General features: G+C 40.6%; 3 protein-coding genes across 3 annotated transcripts; 2 read left to right on the top strand and 1 right to left on the bottom strand.

Moving 5' to 3' along the window:
- The first annotated feature begins 3,308 nt into the window (after positions 1 to 3,308).
- LOC135672670 (WUSCHEL-related homeobox 3A-like) lies at positions 3,309 to 3,946 on the top strand. The gene is made up of 2 exons (XM_065181170.1): positions 3,309 to 3,620; positions 3,697 to 3,946. The coding sequence occupies exons 1-2, from the start codon at positions 3,309 to 3,311 to the stop codon at positions 3,937 to 3,939; spliced, it is 555 nt and encodes a 184-aa protein (XP_065037242.1). The 3' UTR covers positions 3,940 to 3,946.
- Positions 3,947 to 8,647: 4,701 nt separating this feature from the next.
- LOC103982318 (zinc finger protein CONSTANS-LIKE 2-like) lies at positions 8,648 to 9,899 on the bottom strand. Its single transcript, XM_009399217.3, has 3 exons — positions 9,524 to 9,899; positions 9,263 to 9,409; positions 8,648 to 9,184 (listed from the first exon to the last, which is right to left on the bottom strand). The coding sequence occupies exons 1-3, from the start codon at positions 9,890 to 9,892 to the stop codon at positions 8,906 to 8,908; spliced, it is 795 nt and encodes a 264-aa protein (XP_009397492.3). The 5' UTR covers positions 9,893 to 9,899; the 3' UTR covers positions 8,648 to 8,905.
- Positions 9,900 to 15,924: 6,025 nt separating this feature from the next.
- Positions 15,925 to 17,315, top strand: LOC103982319 (probable membrane-associated kinase regulator 4). Its single transcript, XM_009399218.3, has one exon. It carries the CDS (start codon positions 16,196 to 16,198, stop codon positions 17,174 to 17,176), a length of 981 nt encoding a protein of 326 aa, XP_009397493.2. The 5' UTR covers positions 15,925 to 16,195; the 3' UTR covers positions 17,177 to 17,315.
- The last annotated feature ends 1,957 nt before the right edge of the window (positions 17,316 to 19,272 follow it).

The raw sequence follows: 19,272 nt of genomic DNA, 5'->3' as shown, positions 1-19,272 counted from the left end.
AGCCGCTGTGATTTAATTGATGGAAAACCCTTCAACCACTCACCTTAAATGTTGTCAAATGCTAATAGAGTCTAATATTATGTTTCTTGTTTTTGATGATTTAGAATGATGAAATGGATATACATACTCAAAGAAGGCTACAAGGCAAGTCATGCTATTGGCTCGAACATTAAAATCTGGCAAGAATCTATTCCTTTCTCAAGTTTTGTGCTGCAATTCATGTCACATCTTTCCATCAATTTCTACCAACACGTATTTCTGAACAGAATCCTTCTTCTCAATCTACTTTTACAAGAAATAGAAGATTGACTTGAGCTGAGGTGGCAAGTGTTCTAAACACTCTCTAGACATCAAGTTTTGTGCTGCAATTCATGTCACATCTTTCCATCAATTTCTACCAACACATAGTTCTGAACAGAATCCTTCTTCTCAATCTACTTTTACAGGAAACAGAAGATTGACTTGAGCTGAGGTGGCAAGTGTTCTAAACACTCTCTAGACATCAAGTTTTGTGCTGCAATTCATGTCACATCTTTCCATCAATTTCTACCAACACATAGTTCTGAACAGAATCCTTCTTCTCAATCTACTTTTACAGGAAACAGAAGATTGACTTGAGATGAGGTGGCAAGTGTTCTAAACACTCTCTAGACATCAAGTTTTGTGCTGCAATTCATGTCACATCTTTCCATCAATTTCTACCAACACATATTTCTGAACAGAATCCTTCTTCTCAATCTACTTTACAGGAAACAGAAGATTGACTTGAGCTGAGGTGGCAAGTGTTCTAAACACTCTCTAGACATAGTTACAATTCTCCAACTAGCTTTCAGTAGTTGGACAAGCACAAAGGCATAATTTTGGATTAATTTATCTCGAATAGATTCAGAAACAACTTTTTTTCTGACATCGAATATCTAATTCATCAAATTCTTTGTGCTGACGGACATTTAAATTCTCAGCCACTTTAAGACATTACTGAGGGAAGGACTCCCCATCTCTGACACATCATCAGATTTTGAATGAGTTGGGAGACTACTTCACCGGAGTTTCTCTTTGGAGAAGCCTTCTCCGATACAGGAACAATGAATCTTTCTGTGTAATGACTAATGCTTGTGGAGTTACATAGTCACATAAGACTCCCTTTGAATTGCTTCTATGTTTTTCCCATCTCGGAAGCTTGGTGTGTGATCATATGAAATAGTAGGCATGAAGATGATAGACTATGCTGTTTCCTTTTGACTCAGCAAGGAGACATTCTGCTGAGCTGCATTGAGATTGTGGAAAGAGTCACCTCTATATATGATTCGTGTTTCACAGTACTTTTGTCTCAACTCGAGCAAACTGATGGGATGTTGCACCCTCATATATTATATGCCACTTATAATTTGGAGGGTCAGACGACTTCCAATTCCTTTCTGATTGCTCCTACAGGGGGTGTCAGGATGCGCATGAGACCCGTTCAAGGGACATGCGGGAGAAGCAGCGTCCGACCCATGAAACGACCCCCGAGACGAGAAAAAGAAGCCGCAGTAGGAGAGTCCGGTCAAGCTTTATAGAACCGATGGGATGGCTGAACGAAAGACAACGCTGGATTCCGGTCAACTTTGATCTGCACGAGTGGACATGCATTTCATTCCCTTGTCAGCATCAGCATCCTTGAGTAAGTGTATTCAATAAGATCAGCACATGTTGAAGCCTCGAAGGCATTTGAACCATTCTGCAGTCTTTGAGTGACTACTGCACCGCTAATTAATTATATCCTCCTACAGACCGACTGTTTCCTTTCAGTGGGGATGGAGAAACTCCACTCGGATCGCTATCGGCAGAGACAAAACGTCTAGAGATGCAGGAACAGCAGCAGCAATGCCGAGGGGGAAGGTGGCGTATGAGAGAAGAGAATGAGATGATTTAAGACATGATGAGGGACAGGTCACATCTCTACTGCACGACTTCATTGCTGCTACTGCTGCTTTATATCCGCATTGACTTGCCTGCCACCTCTTCTGTGCCCATTGATCAAACATCAATGCATTTCTTATTGCGTTCATGCTTATGTACTGAAGCTGCAACGTGAAGGATATGCTCCGTCTCCGAGAAGAGTGATAGCACTTTGAACTCGACCAAGTTTGTCCACAGGTTAACTTGATCTTTGAGCGCAGATCTGAGTAAATCAAACAAACAGAAGGGAAGGAATAGATTAATATGCTTGTGACTGTGGCTACAGTGACAAAGGATTGAACAGTACGTAGAAGAAACATACATTCATTTCCCACTTATCTTCCGTGCCAATTGATGCAGGCAGCATATAGATGCATCTTCTTCGAGCCAACTGACTACATCTTAGAAGAAGGTAATACGAGAACATAAAATACGGATGTAGACTTCTACAGACCCTAACATCAACTTCTGAACAGTTCGATCAACGCATGCATGCATGTCTATGTACACTAATTTAGTTGTTTTCATGTTCTCAGCTTCCCGTATCTTAATTAGTTAGATTTTAGCTTCTTATCAGGTTGCACTTACTGTGTAGAAAGTGTTGTACATCCACTGGAAAGATGCTGTATGACTAATAGTTGCAACATGGATTCAAGCCAATCATAGTCTAACTATTCGAGTACTTGGTAAGTAAATGAAACAAAATATCTTAAGACCATTGATATGAGATTATTATTGACATGAAGAGCTATGCAGGTCAGGAAGTGGTGTGAGAGATGGCTTCCAATTGCATATGGTTGCCACTTGTTCCAATTCAGTAGCAAATGACGTGCCTCAAAAGGATTAATTGTTTTGTTCCGGTGATCTTTGGATAGAGCTCTTTGTTTGTTCAGTAAAAAGTGATAGAGGACCTAAAAGAAGTTAAAATGAAGAGAAGAAAGAGAAAGCATTCAACTCTTTAGTGAATGCCACTGTAAGAACCGTAAACATCAACATGGCAGAATTCCCCTCTCTTTTTCATTTGCTCACTATTTGCATCTCCACAGTCTCTCTCTCTCTCTCTCTATCTCTCTCTCTATATGTGTTTTTCTGATTCGTTGCATGTACAGAGGACCTAAAAGAAGTTAAAATGAAGAGAAGAAAGAGAAAGCATTCAACTCTTTAATGAATGCCACTGTAAGAACCGTAAACATCAACATGGCAGAATTCCCCTCTCTTTTTCACTTGCTCACTATATGCATCTCCACAGTCTCCTTCCCAATTCTCTCTCTCTCTCTCTCTCTCTCTCTCTCTCTCTCTCTTAGCCCTATCTCTATATAACTCAAAACCCTAGAGACAGCTGAAGAAGACAAGAAGAGAGTAGAGAGATGCCTCAGACGACCCCTTCAACAAGGTGGTGTCCGACACCAGAGCAGCTGATGATACTAGAGGAGATGTACAGGAGTGGGGTGAGAACCCCGAATGCCTCCCAAATCCAACAAATAACAGCACACCTCTCTCTCTACGGCAAGATAGAGGGCAAAAACGTGTTCTACTGGTTCCAAAACCACAAGGCCAGGGAGCGTCAGAAGCTCCGCCGGAGACTTGGCTGGCAACACCAGCTTCTCCACCAGTCTGAGGGGCCTTCCTCTCCCACTCCTCCACTTCACCACCAAACCCCACCCAACTTCCCATACCAGGTCTCTTCTTCTTCTTCTTTCCTCTGACTGCTTTGAATTGCTGAACTACTATACCTTATATCGGATGCACGTATAGGGCTGCTTCCATGAGGTGTCAAGCCAAGGGATGAACCTGGTGGGCAAGTTGGAGGCCATCCAAGGCCAGGAAGAAGAGCCGACGGGACGCAATGTGTTGTCTGCTCAACCATGGGGCAGCACTGACGGACCTCCTTGTTGCAGGCCTCTCAGGACCCTGGATCTCTTCCCCACCAAAAGCACCGGCATGGGAGACGAGTGCAGCTCCTCCAAGTCCTCCGCATGCTCCACGTCCACCAACTAAGTGCAGCATCCCCTCTCCGTGCTTGTGATGTACTCGTGTCTCTCTCCTCTGCACCTTTTACTACCACTTCACTGTTTGCTTTAGTCTCTCAACGATTTTTGTCATGCAACTTCTATTTCCATTTAGTATGCGCTGCTTTCCTCCTCTTTTCGTTCCTTCTCTGTTCATCATCCACCTTATGAAGAATTATGATTATAGGCTAAGCTTTAACCGCCAAAACTAATCACATACGAGTAGAATTCACGTTTAATTTGGTTTCGAATAAAGTGGAATGTACATTTTTGTTTGCCTTAATCTTGATTGACACCTTCACATCCTAATGATATGCATCTAATTGGTCTCTAAAGCTTTGATATTTCATGTTAAGATCAGACTTAATCATGTAAACGAAAAAGAAATATACATTGGAACAGGAAATATAGAGTGCAGTTCTTGTAATATTAGATCCTACAAAACCTGGCCATGGCGCCTATAAACCATTTGGAGTATGTTGAAGAGGAACAACATATATTTTATCTTTCAATTTGGAATTTCTTAATCTTCCCTAATGTCTATCCAATGCAAAATAGCTCAAATCACCAACCCCGCCCCCGCCCCCCCCCCCCCCCCCCCCCCCCATTTATAGTCCAATTAGGAGCATTCTTGATCAAAATCAAATCACCCATTAGGAACATCATCAACTGTTCATGGTCAGTCTGGAGTATTAAGAAAAAGAGAGAAGTTGGATATGAACATATTACACTAAGAATATAAACAAAATTTCAAATTCACTTAACACTAGCTTATCTCATAAAAATGATCAACCAACATCAATTCCGAAATATAACACCGTCTTTACGACTTATCCTTACATTCTTTTAATTTTCTTCCTAACTTAACTAGCAAAGATCTTTATTATTGACAAATAGAAGTTCTTGTTCTTGTTCAGTGCATTCAGGTGCAATCAATTTGTACAGATCAAAGTATCCTTCACATCCTACTGCTTACCAATTGGATTCAAATAAGGTAAAATTCATACATATACCTGTCTGTTGTATCTGAGAGGAATTTTTAGGATATCTATAGGTCTACCAACTTGTTTAAATTGAATACATGTACCATTTCCTTTGATTAAAGATGGATTCAGAAAGGAAAGGAGAAAATTAGGGTTGCAGGTTCTATATGATAGTCAACATAATTGACATCATTCCATTGTTTTGATCACTGAAAAGATGGTCATCTCAATTTAGTGAACTTGATGGTGTCATATTTGATTCTTTTAGCTGCATCATCTGCCTTGTTCTCTTGAACCTTTAGGGTGCTCACACATGCTCATGCAAGGTTGCATGTTCTCAACAATGCTGGTGTTGGTGATTCCAGGCACTCTTTACCAGGTGTTAAAACTTGCTGGCAACTTTCATCACTAAGTTGTGAGTTCATGTATTCTTTCTTAGTGGATTTTAATCTAGCTTTTTTCCTGTGAAGCTGGCAATTCATATGTCCAAAAACATACAGTGTTTATGTCTTCTGCTATCAAGCAAGCAACCTTTTGAGTTCCTGATCTTTGACAACAGGCACAATTTTGTTCCTTGACAACCATGTCAGTTGATGCATCAAATGGTACTGGGTATTAGATATCTGATTGCATGATCGATCTACATTTACAACTCCTTTTTCAGATTTTAGAGTAGCCTCTTTAATTCTCGGCCATCCATTGATCCTCTCTTGTCATCTCAATCATCCATCTGTACGAAATGCGTGGCAAATCGGAGTATTTAAGTTCAAATATAAGATTCTATATGCTCAAATATCCTTTGTCTAATTAATAGCCTACAAGTTTTGACTCATCTCCTTTTTGTATCTGGAACACCATCAAGGGGCAAAATTGGATTCCATGCAGCCAAATCTTATTCATTGTCACAGAATAGATTTATCTAAAAAGTGACAGTGCATCATTTCTTGACAACTGTTTTGTTCTGCCTTCAATGCATTAGCTTGTAAGCCTCTGTAGCATTAGGACCTGAATTCCCAAGTGAAAACTCCTACTCAAATCATGAGCTTTCAGCCATGATAAGGAATTATTCCAATCATACTTCGACTAGTGAGAGATCCTTTGCTGAGTTAAGAGATTAAATCTTGGTCAAGGAATTAGTGGGGGTGTGACTAGAATTTGTTGTCCCTATTCAACATGAGAATCCAAAGGTTAGCTTTCCCCAGCTCTTAGCCTGTATTTTTCCTGTCATTGTTTTCTTAGTAAGGAGTTGGTATGATTTCCCCTTCCACCAATGGAACCTCAAGTGATACATTTATACTTCGCTGGAGGACCACTGCATTGGGTGGGCACACAATTAAAATAAGCTTTCTCATCATTGTGTTGTAGCCTATAGCACTTTATGATCCTTGACATATAAATATGATGTCATTGAGGAAGCCATTTAATCTGCCAAATGAGTTCATCTTCATAGCTGTAAACTACTATGTCAAGGGCAATCAAGCTTAGTGGAGGGATTACCCCAGATAAAGGGCAGACAAGGAATCAAATACAGTGCTCAAATGCAGCTTCCTCCTTGGCCTTTGTATAAAGTTAATATTCGCAGGGCAGTGAGATATTAATGTAATCTGCATTTCCTCTGCTTGTCTAAAGTAAGGAGACTACCTTGTGAATGCTTGTTAGTTGCAGCTCCCTTTTTTTTTTCTTGTTCTTGTTGTACACAATAACATGCAACCAGGCCAGTCCATGTCATATACTTCATATTACTTTATTGTAATTAATATTTATCATTAGAATTACTTTGATCATTGTTAATCCAGTGCTTCTAATTACCTTTATAATTACAGATAACCATAACATCCTACTAAAGTTGAAAGTGAAAGATCATCATATGAAATCTAGACTATTAATATATGAAAGAGATTATATACATAAAGGTATATATACAAATTCGGTTTTTATACGAAAACCTATAATCAAACTGAAAAGCCAAAAATACCTAAAAATACAATGAGACTAAAATCAATCAGTTTTTTTTTGTTCTACTCTTTTGTTTTTCCATATTTAGGTTTGCTATGAACACCCCTATCATTATTCTTTAAGCTTAAGTACATGGGGAACAAAGGAGATTGGGGTGCATATGAGAACAGCTCCTATCCTTTCAACATATTCATCAGGACAGTAGTGGACAATGAAGATCTTATTTAAAGATAGTAATGAAGCAAGCATAATGACCCTGCTTTGTTAATCAAAAGGTGGAAGCTTCAGCATTGCTCTTTGGTCTGTGAATTCTAATTTTGGTTTTGTGTTGACTAGTCATGATGCTTATCAACATCATCTCATGTTTATATGCTTTCCCCATTTCCTAACATTAGAATCATGGGTCAGTGACAAGTTCTACTGAGTGAGAACACAATATTACTTTACAAAATTGGTTCCTTCTGTTCAAGGGCTTAAAGTCATATGTGCAGCATCTTTACTTCCAATTTAATACAGCATAGCAGTGGTTAGTCTGCAGAAACCAGATCATTATGTTGTTTGTTTTTCAGTCACTAAATCTCATATAATGTCTCACTTCACATTAATATGTTTCATTCCCTTTAAAGGTGGAAATCCAGTTGGGTCTGTCTCTATTTTGTTTGATTTGATTAAGAGATTTTAATTAAACAGGAGATTATGGAGAGGAAAGCTCATCAGAGGATGATTCAGGTGCAGACAAGATTGGCTAGCAAAGGCAAGTGAATTTGAAGAGAGCTTATAGGTTAATTAGGCTGTCCAACTAGGAAAAATTCTCTTAATTATATAAAATGAGTCCATTTGGACTAACCTAAACATATCAAAACACTGAAATCTAACACCACCAAACTTGTATCAAAACCTGTGCTATTGCAGTCACTTTATAGTTGGCCTAAATGCAATGTGTTCCATCCTTTTCAAGGTTCCAGCCTTCAACATGGTCAGAACTTTTGATGCAGCTCACTTTGTTGAACAATGCTATGCTCTTTCTTTCCTAGTTAATATACATATCTAAATAGTACTAGCAAATACCCTATGCTGATGCACAATCATTTAGCCACTAATGAACTGCTCAAGAATCAAACCATTCCTGAACATGTTCGAGTATCACTATTTGAACCCTTTTTCTCTTTTCTTTTCTGAGCTACAACACATAGAACCCAGAATTTACATTTAGGTAATTAATGCCAGTGTTCTCAGTCTCTCTTTCCTTTGACCAAACAGCCTACTACGGTCACTTTCATGTCAAAATGATCAACACTTTGTTGTGGTACAACCTCTGCTGAAAAAGAAAAGAGTATGCTTATCATTCCCCACTTATAAACTATGAAACACCTTTTTAAGGGTCACAAAAGTTGGGTTGCAGTAATTTCTGAGGAGTGAATCTAACAACATCATTATGCCGACCAGTGTTGCTGATTAATGGAGTGGGATTTCATGAAAGGCACCAACAAAATGATTAGAAGAAGGTAAAGAATACTGTCTGTTCTCTTTCTCCCATCCTTGTGCTATGAGTGTCTTTACTACAAAGCAAACCCAAAGCTCACCATTCCAACATCTTGGAAATATCCATGATCTATCTCAATGGGGGCACTCAGCATAGAATAGCCTTGTTTGCAGATGAAGAAAAGGACGACTTTTCCCAAAAGTATGAACACGGGTGCGATGATGATGATGATGATGATGCAAAGCTACGTTAAATTAACGAGACAAACAGCGGCTTTGTTCTTATTCTCTGTGGCCATATAAATCTCAGTAAGCGTGACTCTTTGTTCTCTCTCATGCAGAGATTTAATACAATGGCATCAAGTTGACTGAGAAAGCTGTGAGATTTATAGAAGTATCTGAGGAGGAGAGAAAAGGAACTGCCCCGAGGTCGCGCTTCGAGACATCAGAAGACTACAACAGGAATTTACTGCCGCTGCACCTACGACCGAGCTTCCAGTACTACCCTCGTCTCTTTCTCTGCTGCTTTGGAGTTCAGGAGAGATTGCTCATGGTGAAGACGTCGGCGAAGCTGGCGAGGAGGTCCTCGTCGTAGCAGCTCTCGTCTTCCTCATCCGTCGCCAGCGCTGCCTGCAATTGGCTCCACCAGTCGCCTCCGACACTGCAGCTTTGATTTTGCTCGTAGTTGTGGTGGCCGACGCAGCCAAAGCTGCTCGCGCCCGCTGTCTCCGTCTCTGTCTCCATCTCGCCGTTCCTCGCGAACCGGCCCCTCACCCGCGGCCGGCTGTCAGCCAACGTCTTCCTGCACGCATACTGGAACGCGAAATGAATTCACTTGCGACGTAAATGGCGAAGAAGGAAACGATCGAGGAGGAGTCGATGAATACGCACAGTGATCTTTTTGTGGAAGTTCCGTTGGTTGCGCTTGCTGCGATACCTCTCGATCCTTTCCTTCCTCTCCTCGGCGCTGTATCGTCCGACTCTCCCAGCAATGACTCCTCCTTCCTGGCTGTAACTCTCGTGCAGAGCATTCACCCCCTGTCATCATAATTGACCGAACGAGAAGAGCAAGGATCCGAATTTGAACGTGAGAAGCGAATCAAAATGGGATTTTGGGAGATAGAAACGTAGAAAGGCGGAGACTTTGGTGACCTGGAGGTCGCCGGTGCTGAGGACCCTCCTCACTGGACCGGCGTTGAAGTCGAAGTAGTCGCAGGAGGAGGAGGACGGAGACGACGAGAGCGGCGGCGGAGGAGGAGGCGGGGGATTGAGGGCGTCAGGAAAGTGGTGGCGAAGGGGCAGGGAGTGCGTGCTGCTGCTGCGGTGGAGGTAATAAGGGGACGGGGAGGACGTATAAGGAGGAATGGAGGAAGGGAAAGGGGGGAGGCAGCCATTGGCGTCGGAGAGGAGTCCGTGAGGAGCCGCGGCGGAGCAGAAGACCGGTGGGAGGAAGCTGGGTTCCCTGTAGGAGGAGGAAGACGAGGAGGAGGAGGAGGCGGAGGAGAAGAAGGAATGGAACATGGCGCTGGTTGGGTTCGAGAAGAGGAAGACGATGGCATGGGCTTGCATTTTAATGGAGCTCCGGGGACAGAGGGCGCGGGGTCCACCCGACCATGACATGCGTGGGTTGACCACAGTGGGCCCCAGACAAGGAGAGATGTGGGCCCGGGACCAGCGTCGAGCTACTGAGTGCTACTGCCATGGACACATGATATAGGGAGCCACTGCCTTCCGCTGCCGCTGCCTACAGGGCAATTGTGCTACAGAGAGCAGAGTGCCCTGTAGCAGGCTAGCTAGCTCAAGGTAGATGTTGCCTCCACACTAATCTGTTTCAAGAACAAGCATCTTTAAAAGCTAACTCATTTTTTCTTCTGGATTTGACCTCAGTAGAGCAGTGATACAGCAGAACTGTGCTGAATTATAATCTAGAAGCCATGCCTAATGGTTGACAGCCACCAGTTTGATCTGTAATTAACAGATAAATCAAGCAATGGATCTGAAACAGCTTGATGGCCCTCTTCATTTCTTTGAGTTGCTTAAAGCTAATGATATTGCAGATTGTTTCAGACTAATTTATTTTTAGTATTTTAAGCATGCTAATGATCAACCTATCCCTTCCTTTACCAAGTAGTCAATTACTTGTAGATGATGCACTTGGCAAGTGGTAATTTAGTTTAAGCTACCAAAGGTCCCTATAAAAGCAAAAGAGAAAATGGCATGCATCAATTAACTCACCTTCTTTATAATCCTACTCTGCTGTTATATTTTCAAGAATTCATAAAATCTATATATGTGAGTTGAGAGTTATATTTTGCTCTAATAATTGTCTAATCATAGAACATATTAATTATTTTGAATTAGACTAGAAAACTTGTTCCTTGTAAAATTTTATGCGACGGTATCTTCAACTGCACGAGGTTTCATGTTTAATCCTTATCATGTGTGCTATAAATTTTCATTAAATTGACACCTTTTTGTCATCAATAAGTTTAAGCATATCTGAAACTTCTTTGTTAGCAAAGGCATCTTTCTGCATATTTTTGGACCAGTAAGAACCTGTCAACAAGATGCTTGAGCTTTACAAAATAGCCAAAGAGAAGAGGCTACTTTACAGTTCCAGCAAAATGTCTGCAGAAGGAAAAGCTTCTCATGAATGGTTAAACATCATCAAAGTTTTCGATTAAACTTGAGGAGCAAAATACTGATGCAGTTCATGCACTGTTTGATGAACATGCAGAAGGAAGTACTTGGATTATCAGGTTTACAATGCATATGGAATTACTTCTCCTTTGTTTTTCTTTAATGACAACTCAAAATATTGATGAAGGAGGAATTATGGTTAAGTTTTTATAAGATATTTACCCATATATTGGAAAACCATTAGATTTTGACAATAAATATCATCAGGGAACTGTGGCAGGCAGCAACAGAGCTGCAGACTCCTCTAAAATGGAATGTCTTTCCATTACATTAACATTTTGGGAACAAAAACTTAAATGATTTGATCTGCCAATGATTGAGATGAAGACCATCAAACTATTCCCCCACTAACACAAACAAAATAAGAAAAATCCTCTCTTTTTCTTTTATTTTTCATTTCTAGAATCACAGCAGTGGACCTTCTAATTTTCAAGTTCAAATTCCACAGAGTGATATGTTGATTAAGAAGCTTCTTAGTTTGTGGGGCTTTGAGAAGATATTTGACATGGTTGACAAACTTGATGCTTCCAAGTTAATGTATCATCTGCTAGCATTGCATGTCTGATCTTTACAAAAGAGCAAACAAAGATTATTCCTCTTTTTTTTTTCCCCCTAAAGCTGCTTTTAATATATAGATTTATAATTTCATGTAACTTGATTCCTAATTCCAGATGACTCTGTAAAGACATACACTGAACCATCATTTGTCAAATTATTAACTGAGAAAGAAATGTTTCCTGAGTAATTTTGTCTGGTTAATAGTATCTGTAAAGTGCATTAGCAAATTATTCATCCATTTTATTAGTTTGTGATTCTGTAACTTTTCCCAAAAGGCAGAGGAGGAGAGCAACAATGGAACAGCCAATCTGGCAGACTGTGTTAAGGAAACAAGTTGATGGAACATGGTGAGTGCATTAACAGAATCAAAGAGGAGATCAGCTTTAGACTTGCAGATGAAGGCTCTGCTGCAGATACAAGTGACAGCAGACAGATCCTTGAGGAGTGCATGAAGTTAGCATATGATGCATTGTAAGGTACTTCATGTTGTTGGATTGATGATTCAGATTGTGCTTTCTCAAGTATCTTGCAGCACTGGGGTTGAAGAGTATCAATAGAGACAGCACTATTGGTGTAGGTGGGAATGGACTTGCCATGTATCAGAAAACCAAAAACATGGAAGAAAAATTCAAGCATTCTCTATGGCCACCTATCTTCTGAGAAGATCTAAATCCCACCAAATTGTATTGGTGAGAATGACAGAGAAAGAGAGAAAGGAGAAGTTTGCCTCCAAATTGTATGGTATGGGAGTCCCACCAAGCAAAAGTCATGAAATAATGATAAAAAACAGTCAACTCCCTCCTTGATCATGCTTGATTTGACAAGACTGGCAAAGTCAACTCAGTTGAAGACTTGATGGTGCACACATTAGTAAAAATGCTCTCCTAACTCTCAGAATATCAAAGATTCAATCACTTGAATCAAACATATTTCATGAGAATTCCCTTCCCCTGGTCCACACCTTGGTTTCCCTTCTAGGCATTTACTAGAGGGAGGCAGCTACCACTGTTTGGGTTGGATGGAAAGGAGGTTAATATTGAAAGGAAAAGCTTGATTCCTACATCCTACTGTTTGGCTTTACCATCCCTACAGCACTCCACCTCTGCATCCAATGAATCCACCCATCATTATAACTTTCATTCACTCTATCTGGCTTTGATCTGCTTTCAGAGCACCACTAATGGTGTTCACAACATTGATTAACAAAGAATGATCCACTTGGAGCTTGGAAGTAAAAAAACTGATGCAATTCTCTTCAGCTGTTGGATGTAATCCAAATAGAAACATGAAGAATGACAGCCTTTTGACTCTGGAGCACTACACAGTGGCCCAATCTATCACACTGTGCACCAGTGTTGTGCATCTCCAACCCTCTTTGAGATGAAGAATGCATCTCACCAGATTAGAAACAATCTGCAGATTTGTTTCACTCTCTCATATTCCAAAGGGAGGAGAAGATTGAAGTGCAGTAAGTCCTTTTAATCTTGCTCAGATGGCTGTGCTGGAACTTGTATGATTCTTTTCATGGAAGAAATGATGATTGGCTTCTACAAACCACCACCAGGAAGCCACTAACCTGGCCTAATCAACAAACACAACCCCAAAAAATGGTGACATATGACAGATACAGAGTACAAGCTCAGAACTTGTGGTGCAGATAGCACATCAAAAGGTTCTCAGCTTGCATCATTTGAGTATATTAAGATGGCACCTCCTGTTCCCATGAAGAAGAGAGAGCCTCGTGAAACAAGCAGCAGCTTTGGTTGCTTAGGAGTCACAGACTCTAATCATTGCATCGAATGTAGGATGGATGGCCTGTTCAGAACCTCTGAAGTCCACAAGAACAGCCTTAACAACAATCAAAATGCTTCTAAACTCTGCCCCTGTCAACTAAGAATTCAAAGACAAGAAATGCAAACATGTTTCGACCCCACAGACCCACAGATAGTTCTGTGGGAGAATGATTTCATCTTTGAACACGACTGCCTGCAGATGTCACAGATAAGAAAGGTATAAAGGAGACATCCATGTTGTTTCGATCATCTATTGGACAGCATGTGTTTGCTCAGTCACTCAGCATGGGCAGAGGTCACTGTGCTGCTGCATCGAGCTCTCGATTGCCCACTCATTCATGACAGAATCAGCAGCATCCAATCCCAGCTCGCAGTGGCCATGGCCAACACAGCACCATGAAGTCCACGCGCACCCAGCGGCATAATGAGGAGATGATGAGAGGATTCATCAGAGCTTCTGAACACAAGCAAGCAGGAGGGTGACAGAGTTCATACTGTTGGGTGATCCTGGGAGATCTCTAGTTGCAGAGTTGGCGATCCATCTTCTCACACACATTTGTTATCATCCATTGGTAGGTACACACGAAGACAAGTGGGAAGGAAGAAGATTAGGATGTGGTGCAATCCTGAGAGAGAGAGAGAGAGAGAGAAGGTCAACAGGGAAAACAGTCCTCCCACCACTATAGCCATGAGTGGGAATGAAATTATTGCTTGGGTGATGGGCGTCAAGGGACTTGCAGCACACAACATGACATGTCAAGAAGATGCAAGCGAGCTGTGTTGAGAGCTATGTCAAGAAGGTCATTGATTTGGGTGGTGTTGTGAGTCTCTTGTTAGGTTTTGGAAGGGACAACATGTACAGCTCCAACTATACAAAGACTTGGGTACAATTCCTTAAACATGTTCAGTACCTCAGTGTACACAGACCATTACATTATACATAAAAACCAAGATAAGACATCAAAAGATTTGAACAAATATATATATATAAATTATCAAGAAAAATCAAAAGATACAAAAACATCTTATCATCGACTTTTCGTGATCCGAATTCAATCGTATTCGCGATAGTCTTATGTATCCCAAACAATCCACCACTATCATTTCAAGATGTAGATTACTCATGAATTTATTCTATCTATACTTTTCGACCTAAATATATTTCAACCCCGATTCAGTGTACCTAACCGCGGTTTACGGATTGGTTAATAGGACACACTCACATATCTGGGATTGGGCCCGAACTATTGTAAGGGTTGTGGTGCTTGGCCCAAAGTGGTCAAAATTGCTCAAGAGGTTTGACATGGATGTCAGCCTCAATTGGGTGATTGGCCTTCAAAATCTAATCTGAGAGAGCTGATGAATTGACTGCATAATATTTACATGGTAAGAAGAAAGTGATTGCAGGTTTTGGTGTTTCAGTAAAGCAATACAGGGCCAAAAATGCTATATAGATAGTGGAGTTTGGCCTGCTTGTTTGCCACAGCTGAAGCAAGAGATGATTACATTACCTTGATATCTTCAGCATCCGGAGACATGATATGATTGCCACTTAGCAAAGAGAATGTGATTGCAGGTTTTGGTGTTGTAGGAAGGCAAAATAAGGCCACAGCTGATGCAGGAGATGAATGAATGCATTACCTTTCCTTCAATCCAGCATGTGGTGGCCTAATCAATCCTCATCATCTTGTTCTTTGAGCTTATTTATTTGGAACGCCATGGAAATAATCAAATGCATGATCATCAATCTTTCTGTAAGACTGTTGGATCCACGGACAGAAGAAAAAAGACATGGATCGAACAGGAACAGAGAACTGGGAATTAAGATTTGGGCTTCTCCTGCTGTCTTGATTGCATAGGCTGCCTCTGCCTTCTCAGGAAATTAATGATGGAGTTGGAGAGCGCGAAAGACAGGGCAGATCGACCTCATCTGTCAAATTGATCTCCAGCCAAAAAGAAGATGCCTCGAGCTATTTGCCACCCACCAATTACTGTCGGGCAGGTCTGAGTGTTAAGACACAGAATCAATGCAGTGAGAGAGTGACGACGATGATACATGAAAGATGGAAGAGAGCAAGAAAGAACAAGTTGGATACGGATGATCTAGTGTTTGTAGACCTACATCAGATACTCCTATACTTCAAGATAATTTGCAGACCAAATGCAATCTCGTTCTTCACCAGCTTCAAGATTAGAAAAGAAAAACATGAAACTCTTGATAATTATCTGTTTGGTGTTATTAAGAGGAGAATATTTTGATACCATAAAAAAGAGATCAAGAATCAAATATTTCTGGTAATCTCTTTGAATCTATTAGAATCTCAGATGGATTATATTGACATTTGTAGAAGCTACTTCTGTCGTTGTAGAGGTGCCGCCCCTGTATGTATGACACTGTGAGCATCGACAGATGGCCTTAAGCTTGGTCAAAAAGATGAAGCTACTTCTGTCCCAGCATAGATATCTAAACCAGCCAACTGTTTGGGTTTTAATATCTCTCTTCTGAAAGATCAGAATGTCCGATTGTCTCATGTTGAGACTATTTCTCACTTTGGATAATTAGCAACAGTGGCAGTGTTCATTAGAGCACACAGATTTGTGTTGCATAGAGAGAGAGAGAGAGAGAGAGAGAGAGAGAGAGAGAGGGAGATTGTTTATCCTCGGCTTCTCTTGGCCAAATCCATGCTTTAAATGACGCCATCTTCCTATCTCTCCTCTCCAAAGACTACGCCACAGAGGAGAGCACAGAGAAAGTTTCTTCCGGTCTTCTCCTATGGCAAGAAACCCTCCTCCAAATGAACAGTTAGCAGAAGAAGACTACATCGACATGGACTTCAGCTCCGTCACCTTCTTCTGCGCTTCTCCTCCGCACCCGACAGAGTTCGAGTTCCAAATGAGTGCCAACCCACAGCAGAGCGAGCCTGTGGCTTCCCCTGCAGATGAGCTCTTCTTCCAAGGAAAGCTCCTTCCCCTCCACCATCCCCCGCGGTTGCATATGGGGGAGGAGCTCGTCCACGATCCGACTTTCTTCATCCGTGAACGTGGCTCGGATCAGACTGAGAAGAGTACTGCAGTCATCAGAACTCGCAGTGTTGCCACCTCTACTCCATATCAGTCCTGCAACGCCTCGCCCGCCACTTCTTGCTACGTCAGTGGAGAGCTCGAGGCAGATGACTGCTCCGAGGAGCTCATCCAGTCACACCCGAAGAGATCATGGACCAGGAAGCTCAAGTTCATAAAGGAAGCCACGCTTGGGCTGAAGCTGAAAGCTTCCAAAGCTTATTTCAAGTCCTTCTTCACCAAATCTCGATGTTCGAATGAGAAATTTGCAGCCTCTAAAGACGAGCACTGCTCGCATGCCTGCCAAAAGGAAGCAGAAAGGAGCAAAGAAGAAGAGAAGACGAAGGAAGCAGTAATTGCAGGACACAGGAGGTCTTTTTCTGGTGCAAACCACTGGCAGTCATCAGTTAAGTCCTCCGTTTCTTCTTCATCATGCACTTCCTCTAAATCTTCATCCTTTTCGAGTGTGAACTCCAAGGAATCCTATGGACAACCGACGCTGAAAAGGAGCAGCAGTGTCAACTCTGACATAGAGAGCTCGATCCAAGGAGCAATTGCTTACTGTAAGAAGTCTCATCAGAAGGACTCGGCCAGAAGAAGCACAAGTGAGATTGGGTTCTGTTTGCTCTCTGTATCTAAAATTGCACCACATAGTCAACATGAGAAGCCAAGAATTTGGGGAAGAGTGATGTGAATGATGTCCACTATATCAAAAAGAACGAGAACGATCGAATTGCAGTGTGTTTACCTATGTATGCCATGATTCAATCTATGAACCTAAGCACTGTATTCCTGATGAAACTCGACACAAAGAAATCTTTTATTTTACTTGATGATCCTTATTTTAGATGCTAAAAACATCTTTGAAACAGAATCGATGTGACCTTTGTTCTCACAGCTTCTGCATCTAAGCAATGAAAACTCTGGGCATAGGCATAAGCAATGAATACAATGTTGCATGCATAAAGAAAGATGTTGTATTGCCTCAGTTGGAGGTGCCTTGATGCAAAGGTGATCTTAAATGAAGAGGTGCAAGTAGGCATGGATATGAGGCTGCTCACTGCATTCAATCGGATTAAAAGCAATAATAGATTTACATATTGTTCAGTGAAAGTGATGTATGAAGTGATAGCAGAGACTCCAAGTTTGATGTTTCTTTACAGTACACTGTCACTTCCTATCATTTCATGACAAACTTAATATCCTTTCATCTCTCTGCCTGTCACCATAGTTTGAAGCTAGACATCATCAATCACTAGCATGGACTGTTTTCCCATTTATGGTTTGCAGTAAGTCTGTTCCCATCAACAATGTCCATGGAGGAATCAGCATTGATCTCTAGAGATTGTGAGATGCTAATCCTACCAGTTATTCACACATCACAATGAAACAGTTTCTCTGGCTGTCATTTCTGAGAGTATCTTTCACATTCTTGCCAAGTATATTTTTGTTGACAGACTAAAAAATGTAAGATTATAACCTACAAGACAAAACTACCCAAAGAAACAAATCTTCAAATACCTAATGTGATAGTGCCACCTGAGGTCATCTGCATGTCCTCATAACCTAGAGTTAGAAACTTAATACAAAGCCATGATCATAGCAGTGGTAATGATTGCAGAATACCACTTGTCCATAAGCTGCATATGAACCTTTGCTTTCAGAGAACACATTGCATAAACTCACAGGTTGATTCCTTGGCCATTAAGTAGTAGAAGAAAAAGATATCTAAGGTGGAGACAAATAAACCTTAAACAAGGCAAGCATGTCACCAAAAGGATTGGTATGATTGAAGTCAAAAGGAAGCAGGGCACTCCACTCAATTGATGCTGTTGAGCACTTGCAACCAGAGTTGATGGGCACAGAAGGGGAACCCCTCACCTTTAATCCATCAGCATGCATGATATCTTTTTTATTCTGGTTATCATATGAAGGTCTTTCCCTTATGGGTATCTTTCATTTAAATACAAACACCACTTTCCCTGGATGAGGTATGGGTATGCTAAAACTTGATATATATATATTTGTAGGTAAGAACACACTGCCTAAAATATGAGATTTCAGTTAATGATTTGTTAGTATCCACAGCAATATAGAGAGAATCATAGTTTAGTATCCACAAACTCAGTGATGAGATTTAAGCCTTCTTATTGAGTTCTCACATGACATGAATATTTCAGGAATTAGAGAACTGAGCCACATCAGATTCCATCTGACACTTTGTCCTATTCTCCTGTTACAAAAATGTGGAATGTTTTCATCATATCAAGAATCCAAGAGATACATTAGAGATACATTTTCATAGACAATGATATATGTAGAAGTGAGGCAGACCAAGAAACAAACTAGGATGAAGTGCAATCATATGCTGAAACTGTAGTGCAAATTATATATTTTTAATGATGTTAATGATGATGGCAAAAAATAAATATACATATCTATTTCTCTAAAATAAATTTACAGATCTGATCAGTTTTGACACAAATCTCAAGATAAAATTTCTCGATGATATGGATACGTAACCCTAAAATCAACTTCCAAAAATTTATTGTAGAATGTATAATGACTTTCGATACTCAAGTTAATAAACGAAAAAAGATAAGATTTCTTGAGAAGAGCTTAGACCAAAATATATTCTTTCAATCAAGAATAAAATATTTATTGGGATCTATTAGCCTATTTTGTGGGTATCTAAGGATCCAAGTACCTATTTTCAATTATGATAAATATTTATCATATAAAAGTCTAAAATATGAATAATTGAAATCAATCAAAATAATAAATACAAAG

The sequence above is a fragment of the Musa acuminata genome, chromosome BXJ1-4 (genome assembly GCF_036884655.1).
Source record: "Musa acuminata AAA Group cultivar baxijiao chromosome BXJ1-4, Cavendish_Baxijiao_AAA, whole genome shotgun sequence".
NCBI lineage: Eukaryota > Viridiplantae > Streptophyta > Magnoliopsida > Zingiberales > Musaceae > Musa > Musa acuminata.
This window is presented reverse-complemented; position numbering and strand designations above follow the sequence as displayed.